Source organism: Abramis brama (assembly GCF_963993115.1).
Source record: "Abramis brama genome assembly, chromosome: 2".
NCBI classification, from domain to species: Eukaryota; Metazoa; Chordata; class Actinopteri; order Cypriniformes; family Leuciscidae; genus Abramis; species Abramis brama.
Genome location: NC_139964.1, coordinates 55,104,843 through 55,126,054, shown reverse-complemented (window position 1 = coordinate 55,126,054; position 21,212 = coordinate 55,104,843). Strand labels below are relative to the sequence as shown.

General features: G+C 38.0%; 1 protein-coding gene across 14 annotated transcripts in view; it reads left to right on the top strand.

The window, feature by feature from the left end:
- The window catches only part of fat1a (FAT atypical cadherin 1a), a 93,563-nt gene that overhangs the window by 49,958 nt on the left and 22,393 nt on the right, over positions 1-21,212 (top strand). For 11 of the 14 annotated variants that reach the window (XR_014605039.1, XR_014605040.1, XR_014605041.1 and 8 more), the window contains exons 5-13: positions 817-1,146; positions 1,688-1,898; positions 2,301-2,369; positions 3,358-3,497; positions 11,475-11,750; positions 11,985-12,195; positions 12,885-16,955; positions 17,649-17,845; positions 18,289-18,442. Coding sequence is in view for 9 of the 14 variants with exons in the window: in XM_084106737.1 (XP_083962863.1) it covers positions 817-1,146; positions 1,688-1,898; positions 2,301-2,369; positions 3,358-3,497; positions 11,475-11,750; positions 11,985-12,195; positions 12,885-16,955; positions 17,649-17,845; positions 18,289-18,442 (5,659 nt within the window). In the remaining 5 variants the exon portion in view is untranslated. The remainder of the gene's footprint in view (positions 1-816; positions 1,147-1,687; positions 1,899-2,300; positions 2,370-3,357; positions 3,498-11,474; positions 11,751-11,984; positions 12,196-12,884; positions 16,956-17,648; positions 17,846-18,288; positions 18,443-21,212) is intronic. The other 3 variants (XM_084106738.1, XM_084106736.1, XM_084106732.1) reach the window with 1 other exon arrangement.

The following is a 21,212-nucleotide window of genomic DNA, read 5'->3' as shown; positions in this document are numbered from 1 at the left end:
ACTTCACGTCGTTTCTCTTAGTAGGATGAAAATAATCTTACTTAAACTGTGATTAATATACAGAAAGTGATCAAAGAACAATCCCTTTCCAATCACCCTAGCTGTCAATCACACAGCGCGAGTTTATCTGGACACTTGCCAAAACTCGTTATGAAATCAATGTTGCTGTTACACTGCACAACAAAGCTCTTACTGTACTTACCTCATGTTTGCATTGGTGAAAGCATTAATGAGAGTACAGAAACTGCGTTGCAATGATAAGATCTTCATTCCCGCGATCAACAGGCTGTCATCTGCTCAATGCTCATCACTGCAACATTTTATGTGATGGGAATAGATCTAAATACTTAAAAAACTTCTCACTATTCGTTAATCCCGATAGCTGTAATAGTAAAAACGTATAATAGCTGTAATAGTAAAAGTTTTCGAGAGAGTTCCACATGTAATGCGAGATATTTCATATGCAAGCATGTCAGCCAATCACAGCAGTGGGCGTTTACACTGAAGTCTCACAGCAGACACGCCCCTTCAAACAGAGCGTTCAAATCAGAGGCTAAAATCAGGCTAGGAAACAAGCCTTTTATTTCTAAATTATAACAACTTTTGATCTAAAAAACATACTAACATTATAAGGGCACCCCAGGAAACATTCTAAAATAATAAAATAATCCATGCAATGGGACCTTTAAAGGGATGTGCAAAAGTACATATTTTCAAAAAAAACTAGTCAGTGGATTGTCTGAACTAGTCAACTGAGTGATGAAAATTAGTTTGAGGGTGTATTATAACTTCCCATTCCACAATCTTGTGTTACAGATCACAGTGTCTGATCAGGGCGTTCCTGTGAAGTCCACCACTGTTCGAGTCATTGTTAAAGTTCTGGATGAGAACGACAACAAACCGCAGTTTATGGAGAAAGTCTACAAAATCAAACTCCCAGAGCGAGAAAAGCCAGAGAAAGAGCGTGCCCTCAAGAGAGATCCTGTTTACCGCGTCGTCGCCTCAGATCGAGACGAAGGGCCAAATGCTGAGATCTCCTACAGCATCGAGGATGGAGACGAACAGGGAAAGTTCTTCATTGAGCCCAAAACTGGCATGGTTTCCTTTAAGAAGCTTTCTTCTGCTGGAGATTATGATATATTAACGGTGAGGATGTATACATTTCTGTAGCACACATTCTGTTCTGTTCAAAACTGAATCTTTTTTATTGCAAATATATTTGCTTTCTAGCTTGAGTTACAGCGCTTGAGGAAGCCGTTATTATGTCCTAGAATGTAGAAACCTGAGATCTCAGATTTGACACACACTACATTTTTCCTAAATGTCCCTCTGATTGAAGTTTTACGAGCGCAGAGTGAACTTCCTGCCCGGCCCATGTGGCCAGTGACAATTTTTGCCAGACCTCCCCTTGTTTTATTACCTAACATCTGTCGCTTTCCAAACGTCACAGTGACAGGTGTTCTGGTAATGTTCTGTCCTTCCCACATTTAGTAGTATTCAGATATTCAGATTAAAGTGTGGAATACCATTAACAGCACCAAACAGAATTGCAAAACTTATTATTGTTCCCAAACATATGAATCCCAAAACCAGTTTTTAACATTACTGTTAGATTATTTACGGTAATAAATAACGCATTTATTTTCGTAGTAGTTTTAATTTTTGATTTTACACATTTATCCTTCAGATTAAAGCAGTGGATAATGGCCGACCCCAGAAATCGTCCACCTGCCGTCTACACATCGAATGGATCCCCAAGCCGGAGCCGAGCACAGTCCCTCTGGCATTTGACGAGCCGTTTTACTCCTTTTCTGTCATGGAGAGCGACCCCGTGGCACACATGGTCGGGGTCATCACCATGGAGTCTGTGGACACACCAGTCTGGTTTGAAATAACAGGTATGGTGGAGATAAACCTTCAGAGTTTGTTGTGTGTGTTGGTTTGACTGCATTTACAATTCTAAAGCTTGGATCCTGTTAAGTGTCTTTTTTAGTACACAAATTTGTTACAAACTGACATGATTAAATCTTCTAATGAGACTCTTTAGATTAAGTTTCTTTGCATGAATGAACTTCTATCTTTGTGTTTATCTTCTTAATAGAACTGTCATAATATGACATAATAGTTTGCATCCTGTCCCTTTATCTTTTAACAAATCTATCACTGACAACCTTTACTTTCTCTCTCTTTTCTACTTGTTCTCCTTCTTAATTTTGGAATGGTTTGGTTTCTTCTGCTTTTCTCCTCTTGCTTTCCTCCTCTTGATTGTCTCCTTGTTCCTCTCCATTGGCTTTTGGAAGAGGACATAGCGGCTAAAGAACTGTTTTACATCGTTCAGATGGCTTGCGACCTGAACTGCACTGCAGAAGGTATCTGCCGCAGATCTCCTAATACTACTGTGCGTGGCCGTTATGAGATCTGTCATGTGCTTTTGTACTCGTGCTGTTGTGATTGTTTCACATTGGTTGCACCAGGTCCCAAGTTTTGATTCTTTCTCACTAAGGGCTAACGAGCTGGCAATGAAAGAGTTACATTTCGATCATTAAATCAAAATTAGTTGTCTCTGTCCACCCTATGAGATTGTCTTACTATTGCAGACATAAAGCATAGCTTATTTTCCTTGCCAGCCTATGCACTTAGTGTTGTTCACTTTGAAGGCCCAGTGCTCTCATTTTCTTTCATGTATGCTGTTTTTATTATTGTTAAATTTATGTTTGGTCATATAATCCGAAAATAATATATACTGCTGGTGATTAAGTGGCTGCTGGCAAGATCAAAAGAGCAGGATGACTGATACATTTGTATAATACAAATTAATGATAGCAAATGAATCAAATAAATGTTTACTCAAAATAAAAAATAAAAAAAACAGAATGTTATCCATCGGTAAAGCTGTTGGTGTTTTTAAAATGGCAAATAAAGAATTTTAAAATACTGATTAAGTCTTAGCTTTTCCTTGGACAGTTCCAAAAACTATCAATAGACAATTAATCAACTAAGCACTATGGTTATTGACCGATATATATCTCTGTACCACCACATTCTTGTATGGGTGAAATTGATCATTTATTTATATCTATTACTAAATTTGATATATTATTTTATTTCAAAATGCTTAATTTTAAATTGTAATGCTTAATTGGGCAGGGATATAGTAGTATAAATGTCAGACAGCCATTATTGTGGTTTACACAAAAATAGTGAAACAGTTGCTGCAAAACCACAAACGTGACACCCTGACTTTTGCCACCTGTGCAGTTCTCTTTTTCTCTCTCCTGTCTTCAACTGCCTAACTTGTGATGATGGCCGTCTAATTTCCTGTCCATTTTGGTTGTGGTGAAAACCTCCTCTCAACAGGTGGTAATTCTGACAGTCGATTTGAAGTGGGGAAGGCGAGTGGGACAGTGATTGTGGCCCAAGTGCTGGACGCAGAGCAGAAATCCCATTACAACCTGACGGTGGACGCAACAGATGGCACCAGATCTGTCAGCACGCAGGTAATTGAATTGCTAATGAAGTGTTTATGGAAGCAGAGCATTGTGCGCTCACCAAAGAGGCTTGGGCTTCTTTTTTGAGATCACTATGAGGGGAAAAAAATGGCTCAGACTTTTTTGTGCATGTACATTTGACTGGTGGCAAGGAAGAGAAAAGCAACCCAAGCATTTCCAGGTTTCCAAATTGAGTTTCCTCTTTTGACTGCACTGCCGCTGTAGGGTCCCAAAGGTCTTTTCTGTATAAGCTCACATCAGCCTTCAGTATTAAAAAAAGGAGCACAGCATCTTGCTGTTGATGTGGATGTAGATAGGTCTAGTGAAAGCACGAAAATTAAATTAAACCTGACCTTCAAATATATGTTTTGCAGTGATTTTAGAGGTATATTTATAGATATGTTTTGTACAGGCTCAGTGCGGGCCAGGTCATAAGTTTATTTTAGAAAATGTTTCGAAATACCAGGCATTGGACAATTTCTCTAGTTAGAATCAGGTCAGATAATGTAGACATTTTTTGATGTCTAAAGGTTCCCTGAATGTTCTTTAAATACCTCACGTCACAACATGCTGGCAGACATTCCTTGGCCTGGCGGACGGAGAGTTTTTGGCCAGGGTTCCTGGAATCTTCCATTGTCTCATTCCTGGAGCGTGTGAGGAGGATGAAGCCGTCTGGCTCCCTGCTCTTTCATTTCGTTTCCTCTGACAGTCTCACTCTTTTTCTTTAATTCAGTTTTATATCTTAGGAGAACATTAACCATAACTTTCAATAATGTGTATTACAAAGTTTTTCAAACTTATCAATTTACTTTGACCTTTGCATTTGTTACAAATAAGATGAATGATGACTCTTACTCGGCTTATGTCAAGGACTTTGCCAACAAAAAAAATATTTTTGGGGAAACTAACACACTCTTGTAAGGTTGGGAGCAATTTTAACACTACTGAAATGAAATGTGTGTGAATAATCAAAGTATCTACTTTAATCAAAGAACACCAACTGAGTCAGCTGATCAGTATTTTATTAAACAGTTTAAACCGATTTAAAACAATATGGCATATTTATTATATCACTTTTGTTCTAAGTACACATTCCTAAAAGCTAAACTAATTAGTACCAAATAAGTGAGACTATGGTTTATTTAAGTAACATTACTACTTTGAGGCACGCTTTTTTTGTGAGTTAAATGGTTAATATAATGTAATTGGAGGAGAATGTAAAACAAAAAGTATGATCTCATCATTCTCAAAAGTCCATTATCGGTACAGTTGCTTTTTTACTGGAATATTACCAGGAAGATTTGTAGTAGTCTGTGAGTTATGGCAGAAAGTGTAAAACACATTGCTCCTGGTCTTCCCTGCATCATTTATATCACCTCTAAACTGGCCACATAGTTTATGTACTGATTTCCTGTTGGAGCACGAGTAAATCTTTGCATATGGTCCTAAAGAGGTCACTGAAGAGCGGGGCTCTCTGGATGAGGGCCATGTTTTTGCCCTCACTCTCGTGAACAGAGCCTGCTTTGTGAGCGGCTCCCCAACCCCCCTCCCGGTATATGTTTAGGCAACACTGTCGGAACTCTCTTGTGATCAAGCAGACCACTGTGGCCAACGATACCACCAAACACATACATTCCTGCACGCAAAATTAACTGCCACGAATATCCTAAACTGAAGCCCCCCACCCCTTCCAAATCTCTCTCCCTCTTCTTGACAAAAATTTCCAAACACAAAGGCAGTGGCATGACACTGAGTCCTTGCGCTGCAGCTCTTCAAAGTGTCTCTCGATCGACCCTGCTTAATCTGAAACTATTGTTGGGCCCTCAAACCTTTCAAGTCAAATCAGTTACAGTTGTCACATTCACAGGGCACAGAGTGCAGACTTCAGTGCCCTGCATCTGGCTTTGCCTGGAGCTGCTTGTGCACACATTTTTCTTTTTTGGGTTTATCATGTTTATGTGTTGATAATCACTTCTTGAGGTTCATTTATGTATCCGTTGACCTATAACTATTGAGGCTTTGATGGGAAATATTAATCTGGCTCTAAATCAGTGATTGCGTGTCTAATGTGAGTTTTGTTGGCTGATCTACTCTGTTTAGTCCCCTGTAATAAAAACTGGTATTAAAATCTTTTGTAAGTCTGAAAATCAACAACAGAAAAGAGCTTTTGGGTGATTCTCACAGCTTGTGTGGATCATATTTCACCCCAAAATCAAAAGGCAAAGAACATTAGCAAAATGAAGACCTGACCTGACTCGTTTATCACATTGATTTGAGTTGGATAATCTGTTACCATATTGATAAAAAAAAATACAAAATGGTTTCCCAGACTGGGGTTCGTGAAGGAACTTCAGGGGTTTGTGAGTTTAATGAAAATGTAATATAATCTAATTTCATGTATTTATTATTACGTAATCCAGATTACATGTAAGCAGTTACTACCCATTATATGTTTTTTTTTTTTTATTGATTTTTTTTGTTTACACTATTCATTCAGGCCCCAGTGGGAGCATCATTTTGCAATTTTTTGACACAACTGTAAAGAGAATTGTTATTTAAAAAAAAAAAAAAAACAGGAACATAATTAATTTTTTTATGCAAAATATAATATATTATAATAGAAAATATAAGTCAAAATATAATTTCTTATTCTTTCCTTTTTTTGTGATGAAATATTACCTTGACATTAACTGCTAACTGCTCTAAATTGTAGAATCTATAACTTGTTTTACCATTTGCCAGGTGTCTCAGTACTGGTTTAACTCCAACTAGAGTTTTGCAGACATCCTTGGTACATTAGATCACCCTGACAGGAGTTTTCAGCTTGCTGGCTAATTAGTAATGACAAAAGTCTGTTGTACTCTACACTTCCTAATATCTCTATAAATGCTCAGGCAGGTGCTGGAAAGCAAACTAGGCCAAACGAACAAATCAAGCAAATATTTGCCCTTAAAACATTAAAGAGGCGATATTAAGTGCACGCCTGCAAGCTTTCATCTTGCATTACAAAGCAAGAGAAAGATGGATGAGTAATATAACCCATTTGAAACTTGTTTCATCTTTGATTTCTTCATTGACCAACTAATGAGTTTGGCTACGAGAAGCACTTGTTTTGGAACAGCTGCATCTAAATACGAGCAGGTTCCAAAGTCAATTCCAGCATGTGACCCAGGGAGTATATCTACAGCTATATCATGTGCCAGTTGTGTTTGAAAGAAAAGACAATCTTGAACTGATTACAGCTGATTGATTTGTGTGAATTATTTTTATTACCCCTGCAACCCACCAAATGCACGTTTTTAATCATAAATCTGCATTCAGGCTCCACTTTTGCCTTTGTATGTCTAGTGACCCTCTCCTGAAGCGATTAGCTCTCTCCTCCTCGTGGAGCCGCATATCTTTGTTTAAATCAAAGTCATGTGTATTCCACATGGGCTTGCCAGACCTTCTCCATGCTCTATTTTCATTGTTTTTGCCATTTATCTCTACACTTCTTTTTTTTTTATCTCTCTTTCACCCCAATCTCAACAAAAGCACCACATTTCAGACAGGCAATGAGGGATTATGATTATTTTGGAAGGGAAGAAAAGAATGCAGAGGGGGAGGAAAGTGTATGCTGGGTGTAATCCTATTTTAGGCCTTCTGAGAGAATGTGTAGCAACCCTGTGTGTTTGCGACTGTGCCAAAGTCATTTTCCCTAAGACATGTCACATACAAAGAAATATGGGGATCTGGGTGAACAGTGCCCATTTCTGCCTGTGATTTCTTACCTTTCTTTGAGGGAATGCCCTTCAGATCAGATATTTTTTTCTTTTGATGAGCCCCACTGAGTGACACCCGATCAAAACTCATGAATTCAGTTTTGGGTCCGTAAGATATATATATTTTTAAGAAGTCTCTTATGCTCACAAGTCTGCATTTATTTGTTGTGAAATATTACAATTTAAAATAATGGTTTACTAATTTAATATTTTAAAAAGTAAATATTTTTTTCCTGCAGCCATTACTCCAGTCTTAAGTGTCACATTTTGTCTTCATAAATCATTTTAAGATGATTAATTGTTGAAAGTTGTGCTACTTGTAATCAATTTAATGCATCCTTTCTACATAAAAGTATACATTTCATATACAAAAAAATCTTATCATCTTACTGACCCCAAACCTTTGAACTGTAGTGTAATATAATAATTACACATGCCACAATATCTGTGCCTGGCACAATAAGGATGTTAAATCTAATAAATAGCTTGCCTATAATTGTGTGAGAGAGTTTTCAAGGTATGTGCATGCCTATGATTCAATAACACCCTGATCGAGACAAACAAGGCATTGAGGCGACCACGGAGGTCAAGCATCAGAGATTAGCTGAACAAATTGGATTATGACTGCAAAACGAAACAATTTTCAAGAGACTAAAATGTGACCAATTTTAAAATGCAATTTAGTCTGAAGTCTAAAATTACATCTGTTGCTAAAAGTATCTGTGGTATGTTCCATGTTATAATTGTCCTGTGTGTGTGTGTGTGTGTGTGTGTGTGTGTGTGTGTGTGTGTGTGTGTGTGTGTGTGTGTGTGTGTGTGTGTGTGTGTGATTATTTTTTTAACCCAGCCTGAGAGATGTCCATGTGTGGGAGATAATGCCCGTTTAAGTGGTAGAAATTTGTACCTAGAATTTCACTTCAGTAGTAGGCTGTACCTTAAGGATCATCTGATGTGCGTGTATATATATCATGTTCACATATATAGATCTTAATTTTCATGTATAGTGTTACATTCCTCTCTGCTTTTCTCTCTCTCTTTCTTGCTCTTATTCTTATTGTGCCTCCCTTCTGTTCCTCATCTTTCTCCTTTTCTGTCTTTCACATGCGCATCCTTCTTCATCTGTCATTCACACTCTCTGATATTTTCCTTTAATCACTCCCTCACTCACCACTTCCTCTCGAATCCCTCCATCTGTCCTTCTTTCTCTATGCGTGTTAGACATTAGTGGAGCTCCTTTGAGCTTTTTCCCTGTACATTTGCATCACAGTCGCAAAGCCTGTCGTGCTGCTTAGAAAGCATCATGGAAAGCAGGCAGAATATAAACAAATACAAGCTACAGACTTCATCTATTTACACCGGTGCTTTCAGTTGACTGTCTGTGCTGGCATGATTTACGAAAGAAAAAGAAAGCCAGGCTGCCAGGGCCAGGCTGCACGCCTCCAGGGAAAGGTGTGAGAAAGAAGGCAAGAGAAGAGAGAAAAAGGCCAAGATTTCTCTTCCCTGACCTTTGACATTCGATAAAACCAAACATGTTCTTTGGGGACAGGGGACGTGCTGATGCTGTCAGGACAAGTGTGAACATTGTCCACACTCACGCCCACATGGGGTAATCTTGAGCTGAGAGTAAGTGGCAGCTAACAGCTAAATTTATATATATATAAAATGTTATTTATTTATTGGCTGCGTCCATCAAACGTGGGTGAAAAATATATGTTCCAAAGTGAAACAACAAATTTGACAGAGATGATGGTTTATGAAGTGGTGAAACTTGAAACCTATTGCAAAAATGTATAGTGAATCAGATAGAATAAATGCAGCCTTGTTGAGCATAAAATACTTAAAGAATCTTACTGACTCCTCAAACTTTTGAACAGTAGTAGTAGTATATGTTAGATGTTTAATTTAAGGCAAATGATGAGTTATAGTACAGCTGGCAAGTACCTCGCTATTAGATATACATTAGATTCAATACATGGTGATGCATTGCTATATCGTATTTCGATTATAACTGAAACTGCTGCAAATCGCAGCAGAGACCAATCTTCAGTACCAGTTTTACATTTGACTCGCTTCGCTTTTGTCTAGTGTGACGCCTCATAAAAGAGGCTCTGACCTCAGTGAGAATGCATGAAGAGACGCTTATTTATATGACCTGCTTCTTCAGTAACTGAGCTCTCGGAAATGTAATGAATATATGAATTAGAATTATATGCACATATATAAAAATGTTAATAAAAGGATCTAATGTATGTAATTTAATAGATTGATATGTCACTGAATTAACACAGCCCAAGTTTAGAGTATATGAGAATCTGCTCATTAAAATGTTTATGAAATGTTTGTATGCAAATATGACGCTTAGAATAGAGCTTTCATGCTTTTCAGACGATGCACTTTTACGGTTGCTGATCGGTAAATTCATTCAGTCGTAACTCTGTGACATACTAAAACTGTCCCTCATATTCCTACTTCCACTCCTGTTCAGTCACTTGAAAACATATGTCACTAGAGGGACACATATGTGGACAATTTATTTCTGAGGATTCTGGTTTGAATCAGTGGATCCGGTGAGCTATAACCTTTTTTATGCAAAACGGCGCCACCTGATGGCTGGCATGTTGAACTTTAATAATTCAATGCATTTCACCCCTTTGTTTTCCATCCTGGTTTTATAAAAGTATGTTTAATTGTATAAACACAGCTCCTAGTATAGACTGAAAATGTGTCTGTGCTTAAATGAGCTATCTATACTAGCATAAGCCGATGCACAAGAAGTGTGTGCATTGAGCATTGCTAAAAAGTCAAAATGCTCATAAGTATGCAGTGGAATAACCTTGGCATTTCACTCGCTGTAGGACTTTTAACTATTAATGAAACACATCCAAGTGCATTCACAATACAATCATTCCTAACCATAGAAAATGTCAACATGCAATGTTATCACAACCAGCCACAACTCATTTGGATTCATGTCGGTTTGCTAACATTCATTGCTGAATGTAAGTCATAAGTAACCAGGCATTTAAATTATTGCCGGATTTATTAAAGGTATTGATCCAGTCAATATTAAAGCAGCCATAGGAGTTCTGATTCCCTGAGGTAATGGACAGCAAACATAAACATAAGTTCAATGTCATGATGTGCAATCTACAACTTAATAAAATAAAATAAAATAAAATCAATAGTCTGTGTGTAGTCTAAACAACTAGTAGCTGACTAATCTGTCTTAAAATTGCTCTATATAATTAGGCTGGTTATTCATGTCAACTAAACATTGATCAGATAAGGTACCTGACAGATATTCTACAAATGTCACGTGTAATTATTTCAGTCTTCAAACACTCTATCAAATCCCAAATCCGAATATGCATAGTGCTAATATACACTCATAATGTGCTGTAGTACTCCAGAAAAATCATGATCCTAAACTTTATCTCCATACAGAAATTCATTATGTCATGACTTAACAAGTGGATAACTATAACTTTTATTCAGATTTGCATGCAGCCATCATAGTCCTCACAAACAATCAGAGACCTACAGATTATTCACAACCTTGCTCACAGCAGGTGATCTGAAATCTAGTAGTAATTGTCTAGAAATATATTGTTGAATATTTGTTACAAAAGCTGTGCTTTGATGGCTGCAGTAGTGATGCTTTAAAGAGGAATAATTTAGACACCCAGCTTCCCTGAGAGGGTTTACCTGAGTTGACAGGCACAGAGATGTGAGGTTGTGTCTTTTAATTAATCCTTGCGAAAGCATCCGTAGTCCTTACTAAAAAATGGATAAATGTAGATAAACTCACTAGTCAACAGCATTGAACAATTAGTTGGCTGTTATACTGGCCGATCCTTACTGTCTCGCTGATCTTCCTCTATTTCACAGATTATCAGTTTTGTTCTACAGTTTTGAAATGCTGAATGAATTTCAGCCTTGGTGAATTTGTATATGGGTGTACATTTAGGATGCAGTCAGTCTTCCTGTTGCCCCTCTTACAGTGGTCTCTGTTAGTCAGATATTTTACTTATTTTACAAATTACTTTAGTTTGTTATGGTTTTAACTATTCCTCATAGAATGTCAGTGATGTGATCAATGATCATAGTAATGTTATCATTATCATATCATTATTAATGAAAATAAATTGTTACACTGTACATACTTTTAACAAGGCTTTATAGTTCCTAAATTATTTACTTTACTTTTTATTGTATGTTTTTACAGGTTCTTATTAAAGTGATTGACACCAACAACCATCGTCCTCAGTTCTCTAAGTCTAAGTATGAAGTGGATGTCCCTGAAGATACCCCACCTGAGACAGAAGTGTTACAGATTACAGCTACAGACCAGGATGAAAAGAACAAGCTTACCTTCACCCTCCTCAGCAGCACTGACCCATTCAGTCTACGCAAGTTCAGACTAGATCCTGGAACAGGAGTGTTGTACACTGCAGAGAGACTAGACCATGAAACCATGCACCAACATACACTAACTGTCATGGTAAGATCATGTGGTCTTCTATCTACATCATCTATCCAATTGATTTTTCTGTCTGATTTAGAAATGTTCAACCAGTCAGCCATCCATCAGCTTAAACTATCCTGGCAGTTTGTATTTGCTTTAATGCATTAGTCATTGCAAGTGTTTGATGTGTTTCACATAAGCTGGTAATTAAAGTGTTGAAATTACTGGAGAATTGCTTTTTTATCCTTTCACCTGCCCTCCACACTGCAGGTACGAGATCAGGACATTCCTGTAAAGCGGAACTTGGTGCGTGTGATTGTAAATGTGCAGGACACCAATGACAATGCACCTTGGTTCTCTGGTTCACCATATGTGGGCCGTGTGTTTGAATCTGCTGCCATCGGCTCTGCGGTGCTTCAGGTCTCTGCTCTTGACAAAGACAAAGGCCAGAATGCTGAGATCATCTATAGCATTGAGTCAGGTAATAAATCTGATTGATTTGATTGCTCTTGACGTTAATCCAATTTGTCCAGGAAACTGCATATGTATACATATGATGTATGAAATGTCTGAACATGGAAAAGGCAAGGAAGTAGAAAAAGACTAAGTTTGAAAACCTATCATGCCGTCTTAGTTTTAACATGGGATATTGTTGAGAGAGCCACAGGAGCAGCCCATGCTGGCCACTTAGAGTTGAAAATGTGGGAGATATTGAATGTGGCAGCCAATGATCCTGCAGTCCATCAAACTGTGTGAGACTTTTGAAAGCAGAGCATAGCACAGAAATGATGCCAAGTGGCCTTTTGAGAATGCACATATTTGAAATGTCTGAGATTACAGAAGCTAATTGAAATGTACTGTATATGTGTGTGTGAGACAGCAAACATTGTTCAGATAACATACTGAATGACTGATGCTTAGGCAGCTGATTAGTCTAAGGCAATACAGCCGCTTCCTTTCATCGACTAACTGCAAATTAAAATATTCAGTATAAATAAAGCAAAACAAAGAGATTTATGCTTACAAAAGGACTTTGAATAAATGCATCCATGATTTTTTTACTTTCCTCTTTAAAGTTTAAAGTTTTACACCAAAGGTTTAAACGAATGAGTTCTAAAAAGTCCTGAAAATGAAATCTGAGTGATGCATCTTTTTCATTTTTCTTCCTAGGAAATGTTGCCAATTCCTTTGCCATTGATCCTATCCTGGGCACCATCAGTGTGGGAAAGGAGCTGGACCGTAGCAACAAGAACCATTTTGAGCTAACTGTGAAAGCCTCTGATAAAGGCATACCACCTCTTAGTGCTACTGCTGCTGTTGACATAACTGTCACTATTTCTGACAATGCCATCCCTAAATTTTCAGAGAACGAGTTTTCTGCTGAGGTCAGTGAAACTGCTTTGCCTGGAACCTTTGTAAGTTTGGTTACCGCCAACAGCCAATCATCAGTATTCTATCAGATCAAAGACGGAAACATGAATGGAGCATTTGACATCAACCCCAACTCTGGAGTTGTTGTGACCCATTCGGTTGTGGATTATGAAACTATTCCTTCATATAAACTAACCATTCAGGGAACCAACATGGCCGGTCTGGCAAGTAACACTACTCTACTGATTCACTTGAAGGATGAGAATGACAATGCACCTGTATTCATTCAAGATGAGTTCACTGGAATGGTCAGCGAGTCTTCTCCAGTCAACAGTGTAGTCCTCACCAAAGACAACATACCACTTGTCATCCGTGCGTTAGACACTGACCGTGATGCTAACTCGAGGCTGGTCTATCAGATTGTGGAGCCATTTGCCCACAATTACTTTGCAATCGACTCTAGCACTGGTGCAGTCAGAACCATCAGCGAATTGGACTATGAACAAAGATCTGTGTTTCGCTTTTCGGTTCAAGTCCACGATATGGGAATCCCTCGTCATTTTGCAGAGAAGGCTGCTAACGTGACGATTGAGATCCTGGACATCAATGATTGTCCGCCTCAGTTCAGCCAAGATCTATATGAAACCACAGTCTTAGTGCCAACTTTCAAAGGAGTGGAAGTGATCACAGTAAATGCATCAGATGCAGACTCTGGCCCAAATTCAAGGCTGTTTTACTCTATTGTTGAAGGCAATATTGGAGAGAAGTTTAAAATGGACCCGGTCACAGGGGTTATCACTATTCAAAATGTCACTCAGCTTAGAAGCAGGTATGAGCTCAGAGTGAGGGTGTCTGATGGCAGGTTTTCTAAAACAGCTTTAGTAAAAATAAATGTCAGAGAGAATAAGGAGAGTACTCTGAGGTTCACCCAAGAATCTTATAAGGCCTCTGTGCCAGAAAATTCCTTAGAGAAGAAGACTTTAGCCGTAATAGCGGCAGTGGGAAACCAAGTCAATGAGCCTTTGTTTTATACCATTCTGAACCCTGATAAGAGATTCACAATAAGCCGTACCTCAGGAGTACTCTCATCTACAGGCACACCCTTTGATCGAGAAGAGCAAGGCATATTTGATATTGTGGTCGAGGTGACCAGAGAAGACAAGTCATTTGATGTAACCCATGTCCTCGTCACTGTGATAATTGAGGATGTCAATGACAACCCACCTGTGTTTGTCAATTTACCCTATAAGGCACTAGTGCAGGTTGACACAGAGGTGGGTCATGTCATCACAAAAGTGACTGCGGTTGATGCAGATATTGACACAAATTCTGAAATCAACTACCATCTCCAGGAACTAAATGAGTTTATTCAGATCAGCATGGATGGTGAAATCTCACTTACAAAGAAGCTTGAGAAAGACTCACTTAATACTGAATTTGTAATCACCATTGTAGCCAGAGATGGAGGTGAACCAGCACTTTCCTCATCCATTGAAGTGCCAATAATGGTTGTAAACAAAGCAATGCCTGTGTTTGAAAAAGCCTTCTACAGTCTGGAGATCCCAGAGAGCATACAGTTACTAACACCTATTGCACACATTCAGGCTAATGACTCAGAAGGCCCTAGAATTGTGTACACAATCACAGAAGGGGACCCTCTCAACCAGTTTTCCATCAATTTCAATACTGGCGTCATTCAGGTTTTAAAGCCTTTGGATTTTGAGACCCACCCAGCCTATAAACTTAGTGTAAGAGCTACTGACTCGCTAACTGGTGCCAAAGCTGAAGTGTTTGTTGACATAATCTTGGAAGATGTTAATGACAACCCACCGGTTTTCTCTACCAAATTGTACAATGCAAGTCTTTCTGAAGCATCAGTGATTGGGACGTCTGTATTGCAAGTCTCAGCTACAGATGCTGACACTGGTAACAACAAAGTGCTCTTTTACCAGATTGTTGAAGATAAAGACAAGAGCTCTTATTACTTTAGCATCGACCGTGACACGGGCACAATCTGGACAACTCAGATGCTTGACCACGAAGAAAAACCCTCACATAAACTGATAATTAGAGCAGTGGATGGAGGAGTGCCTGCCCTTTCCAGTGAGGTCATAGTATTAATTGATGTAACAGACCTTAACGACAACGCTCCAGTGTTCTCACAGAATGTCTATGAAGCTACGGTCAGTGAACTGGCCCCCCGTGGCCACTTTGTCACCCAGGTTCAGGCTTCTGATGCTGACAACTCGGATAGTGGTAAACTTGAATTCTCAATTATATCAGGAAATGAAGGGCAAAACTTTGCTATAGATCCAAAGACTGGGGCTATACTCATATCAAACCACCGGAAACCCCACATGGAGTCTCTCTATAACATCAATGTGTCTGTATCAGATGGTGTATTCAGAAGCTCAGCTATTGTGAAGGTCAATGTTATTAGTGCTAACTTCCACAATCCTACCTTCAACCAGGTGGATTACGTGGTTGAGCTTCTTGAGAACTCACCGGTTGGAACAATGGTGGCTGAGGCTCAAGCGACAGATGAAGACTCAGGCACATATGGAAGACTCACCTACCATATAGTCAATGAAATTGCTAAAGACAAATTCTCAATCTCTGAAAATGGAGAGATTTTTACTTTGGAGAGTCTTGACCGAGAGAATGCATTGGAGAAAGTGATTCCAATTTCCTTAATTGCTAAAGATGGTGGTGGCAAAGTTGGCTTCTGCACTGTAAATGTGATCTTAACGGATATTAATGATAATGCCCCGCAGTTCAGAGCTGCTGATTACAGAGTTAATGTTGCTTCCGATGTGCCAAGAGGAACAACCATACTTAAGATTGCAGCATCCGATATGGATGAAGGTAGTAATGCCGACATCACCTATTCTATTGAAGCGGACACAGACAATGTTGAGGAGAATTTTGAAATCCACCAGTTCAGTGGTGTCATTGTAACAAAGGAAAGCCTCATTGGATTGGAGAACCAACTATACACGTTTCTTGTGCGAGCAAAAGATGGCGGAAATCCTACCAAGGCCTCTGTTGTTCCCGTCTATGTCAGGATTCTTGCACCCGAGGTCCCAGTGCCAAAGTTCATAGAGTCCCACTACAGATTTGCCATAGATGAAGATCTTCCTCTTGGTTCAGAAATAGATGTCATTCAGGCCGAAAGTGATCAGCCAATCTTTTACAGCCTGGTGAAAGGGAATACTCCTGAGAGCAACCAGGATGAGGTATTTGTGGTTGACCCCAACTCAGGATCTTTGAAGCTGGAGAAGAAGCTTGACCACGAGAGCACCAAATGGTATCAGCTATCCCTACAAGTACAAAGCGAATATGATGGTAGTAAAGTGGTCTCCGCTGTGGACATTAGTATCCAGGTCAAAGATGTCAATGACAATCGACCGCTCTTTGAGTCAAACCCTTATGAAGCTTTCGTTGTGGAGAATCTCCCAGATGGCACTTCTGTTATACAGGTAAAGGCCACAGACCTGGACTCAGGCACTAATGGCCATGTGGTTTACAATCTCGATCCCAACCAAGAGACAAAGGACATAGCAGAATTGTTTGCGATCAACAGTGAAACTGGATGGATTACCACATTAAAGGAACTTGACCGTGAGAAGAGAAATAAATACACTGTTTCAGTCTTAGCCACTGACCGTGGAGACAAAGAACAGCTGATGACCAGTACCAAGGTGGATGTCACAGTGGTAGATGTGAATGACAACCCCCCAAGGTTCACAGCAGAGATATATAAGGGCACAGTAAGCGAAGATGACCCACCTAGTGGAGTCATTGCCATTCTTAGCACTACAGACCTGGACACAGAGGACAATAATAAGCAAATCAGCTACTTTATCACAGGTTGGTCTGATGTTGATTTTGTACTTCTAGTTTAATTTTAGCAGTTGCATGCCACCATTATCATTTGAGTTGAATTTGAAAGGATAGTATAAGTTTACTACTTTATAATGGAATAATTTATTGTACCAGCAATTAATAATCTGTGGGAAGCCACTCAATGCTAATGCAAAATATCCCATGAAGTGATCAAATTGTCACGTTTTAAGGGATTTCTTAGATCTCAATGAGATTCTAAATTGAAAACTGGATAGTTTTCCTATAATGACGCTTTTAAAACAAAGTGGGAATGTTTCAGCTCTGGTGATAATTAATTAGCGCGAACATCGATGCCAAGCTGGAGATGAGATGAACCCTTTCTGGCACAGAAAACAGTCTCATTACATCCACTCGTCTTCGCCTGATCGTAGAGTGATGACAGAAATTGGCACAACAAGTCACACTGCCACTTATTTATATAGACGCTTTGGGTTACTGTTGTGAAGTCCAAGAAAACAAGAAGTGAAGCTTCATGAACGCTGTAGATTATTCATTGCACTGATATCTCACAGTGACCTGTTAAATAAAACAGATATAAATTGAGTCACTACTATAGCTACTACACATACTGCAGAAAACCACACAAATACATAGTCAATTTATCTGCCATTCATGTTCATTAGTTTGACTGACATTTCTCATGTTTGCTCTCTGAAGGTGGAGACCCCTTGGGGCAGTTTGGCATTGAGCATACTCAAGGCGAGTGGAAGGTCTCAGTGCGGAAACCTCTCGACAGGGAGGAGAGGGACAATTACTTGCTGAACATTACGGCCACTGACGGGACCTTCACAGCCAAGGCTATAGTTGACGTCAAGGTCTTGGATGCCAATGACAACAGCCCAATTTGTGAGAAGGTATGATAGTTAGTTTTGTGTGTATGTGTGTGGGAAGCAAAATGTCATGTAGTCTGATTCTGTCAGTTCAGGGGAGGTTGCTGCCTACCCGCTGTGCATGCTAAATGGGACGAGACTTAGAGAGAAAGAGAGAATGTCAGGAGGGATTTGAAAAGGTCCTTATGTGAAATGCAGCATTTAAGAAACAAAGAGAGCGATTTTGCACTAAGAGAGGGTTTTGTGAGGGCTAATGTGCTTCCTTTACTTATTGTGATCCTTTTTGAATAATGTTAATTTAATAGAACTCCTGCGGTGCAAATCTTTTAGCCCTCTTTTCAATTTGGCTTTACAATTATCACCAAGCTCTTCCTCTGTCCTATCATTTCTCTCTTCTTTTTGGCCCCATCATCCCATTTTTGAAGTCACTTCTGCTTGTCACATGTTTCCCTTTCTGTTGTTTGCAGTCATTCTATATGGAAAGCGTCCCGGAGGACTCCCCTGCTGGTAGGCTGATCCTGCAGGTCTCCGCCACTGATGCCGACATCCGTTCCAATGCACAGATCTCATACGAGTTGCTAGGATCTGGATCAGAGCACTTTAGCATTGACTCTGAGACAGGTATGCTTTGGTATTTGCATGTGCACGTCGAATAGGCCAAATGTACCTTTGGTAAAATGTTGTGTTTGATTTGTGTGTGCCCATGACCCTACTCAAACTCTTTCACTATTGCACAGTGAGAGGGTCCTCAGCAGGGTCAATATGTATTATGAACTTTGTCAAAGCTTTAGTATTATTGTGCATGTTTGTGCATTGTAAAGCCTTAGAAAGAAAAAATTATATAAAAATATATATTTTAAATTGTGGATATTTATATACACAACTGTTCAAAAGTTTGGGGTCAGTAAGATTATAAGTTTTCCAGCAAGGAAGCATTAAATTGAGCAAAATTGACAGTAACGATATTTACAACATATTTCTATTTCAAATAAATGCTGTTCTTTTAAACTTTCTATTCATTAAAAATCCTGAAAGAGAATGTCTCATGGTTTACCATCACAGGAATAAATGATATGTTAAATATATTAAAATAGAAAACAGTTATTTAAAATTTTAAAAATATTTTACAGTATTGCTGTTTTCACTGTATTTTTGATAAAATAAATGCAGCCTTGGTGAGCATAAGTCTTTTTTCTAAAACATAAAAAAATCTTACTGTGCTCAAACTTTTGAACAGTAGTTCTAAGATCATTGTCTCAACAACCAGACAAATACATGTACATTTACATTTATTCTATACAAAGCGACTTACAAATGAGGAATACAGCAAGTGATGCATTGTGAAGAGACAAACAAACACAAGAAGTGCGCATTCTGCTCAAAATACAGTTTCAGACATTGCTTTGAGTAGAATAGGCTACAATAGGGAGGGATTCAAGGAAAGGGAAAGCTTAGAATTTATATATACCCTTACGAAAAAGAAGTATACTTCAAGTTCATTTTATGAAGTATACTTAAGTAATGTTCAAGTATATTTTTAAGTATACATTATGAAGTAAGTATACTAATGTCAATATGTACTAGTAGTAAACTTGTAAGTGTACTATTTTAATACCGCTTGGGAATAAATTGGCCCACTTTTAGTATATAAAAGTATATGTTTAAGTGTACTATAAGTGTAACAGTAGTAAACTTTAAGTGCACAACTAGTTCATAATTCCGTTTCTCATTTATACTGCAAGTGAACTTAAGGGTATACTAGTAGTTTACTATTTTAGTACTTGTAGCAACTTTGAAGTGTACTCTCAGTAAACTACTAGTTTAGTAGTTTTATACTGCAAGTATACTTGCAAGTTTTCTTTTTGTGTACTCTCAGTAAACTACTAGTTTAGTAGTTTTATACTACAAGTTTTCTTTAAGTAAACTTAACATTATACTTATAGTTTACTATTTATATATAATTTTTGCACTTGCAGTAGGCCTATACTACTATGTTCAAAAGTTATTTTTTATACTTGAAAAATACCTTTAACTGTACTTTAATTTTAAAAACATTTTATTAGCTTCATGCATTCTTTTTTTATCAACACTTGAATGTTGGTAAGTTTCATAAAAAAAGGCAACATTTTAAACGAAAAAGATGAGAAAATCTCATTTTTGTCAAAGACTACGCCTTGATCAGATTCAGAAACGTGATCAAAACACAGATGGAGTAGATCGAGTCCAACACCCCCAAAACTTCACTTCATGGGTTACGCTTCATTTAATTTGGAAACATTAAGCAGTTTTGATTTACAAGCGGTGTAATGTTTGATGATCACATTATTTTACATTTGAGTGAGCAATCTTCTATCACTTGTTTCAGTTTCTTCTTCTCCTGTGTTTTGATCCAGAGATTCTGCACTAGAAGATGCATCATAGCGCCCCCTACCGTATAACAATGAAAACATGGATAGCTGGAAAATTCAGTCAATGGTGGGAAAAAGTAGAATTGGAGTAAATTCCTATGTACACTACCAGTGGACTAGCCTACACAAAAATTCAGATACGCAGAATTAGAAACATATCTGTTGTATATCAATATTTTCAAACAATGTAAGTTTCATAAGACTGTGTATGAAAAACTAAAAAGTATATTTAATAGGCTACTCGATCAAAATAGTTAACACAACTACAAGCCAAGTATACTTTGAATACTTAATTATACTTTTAAGTATATCTCGATCAAAAGATTGAGTACAAGTATAGGACAAATATTCTTGGACTTTTCTCTCAGTATAAGTCAAGTACACTTAAGTGTAATTTTAAGTATATTTATGAGAAGTACATAAAGTATATTTTTGAGAAGTATATAAAATGTAGACTGAAAGTATGCTTTCTTCTTTTTAGTTGAAAAGAAGTATACTAATAGAACACTTTAATAAACTTTAAATTATTATTATCGCTGTATACAAGATCAGGTTCAGTTCCATGCTTATTTTATTTATCTCTATAAGCTATTCCACCAGAAAGCTTGTTACTTAATAAACTTGAACATGTTTGTTTATAAGATAAGCAATATTATGTTTTAAAAAAAAGTATTTAATAAGCTACTAAATCAAAATAGTAAACAAGTACAAGCCAAGAATACCTAGAATACTTAATTATACTTTTAAGTATATCTCGATCAACAAGTACAAGCCAAATATACTTACACTTTTCTGTCAGTATAAGTCAAGTATACTTAAGTGGAAAGAGAAAAAATGTCCAGGGTGCTCAAGGAGTTCAAAAAAAGGGTTTTCGAAGGTGCTCTTTGGGGTCGGGAATTCAGTAAAATGTAGTAGAAGGAAATCCAAGGCACTCTTCTTTAGAAAATTATAAAAAGCCTCTATTGGACTGGCTATTTCATGAT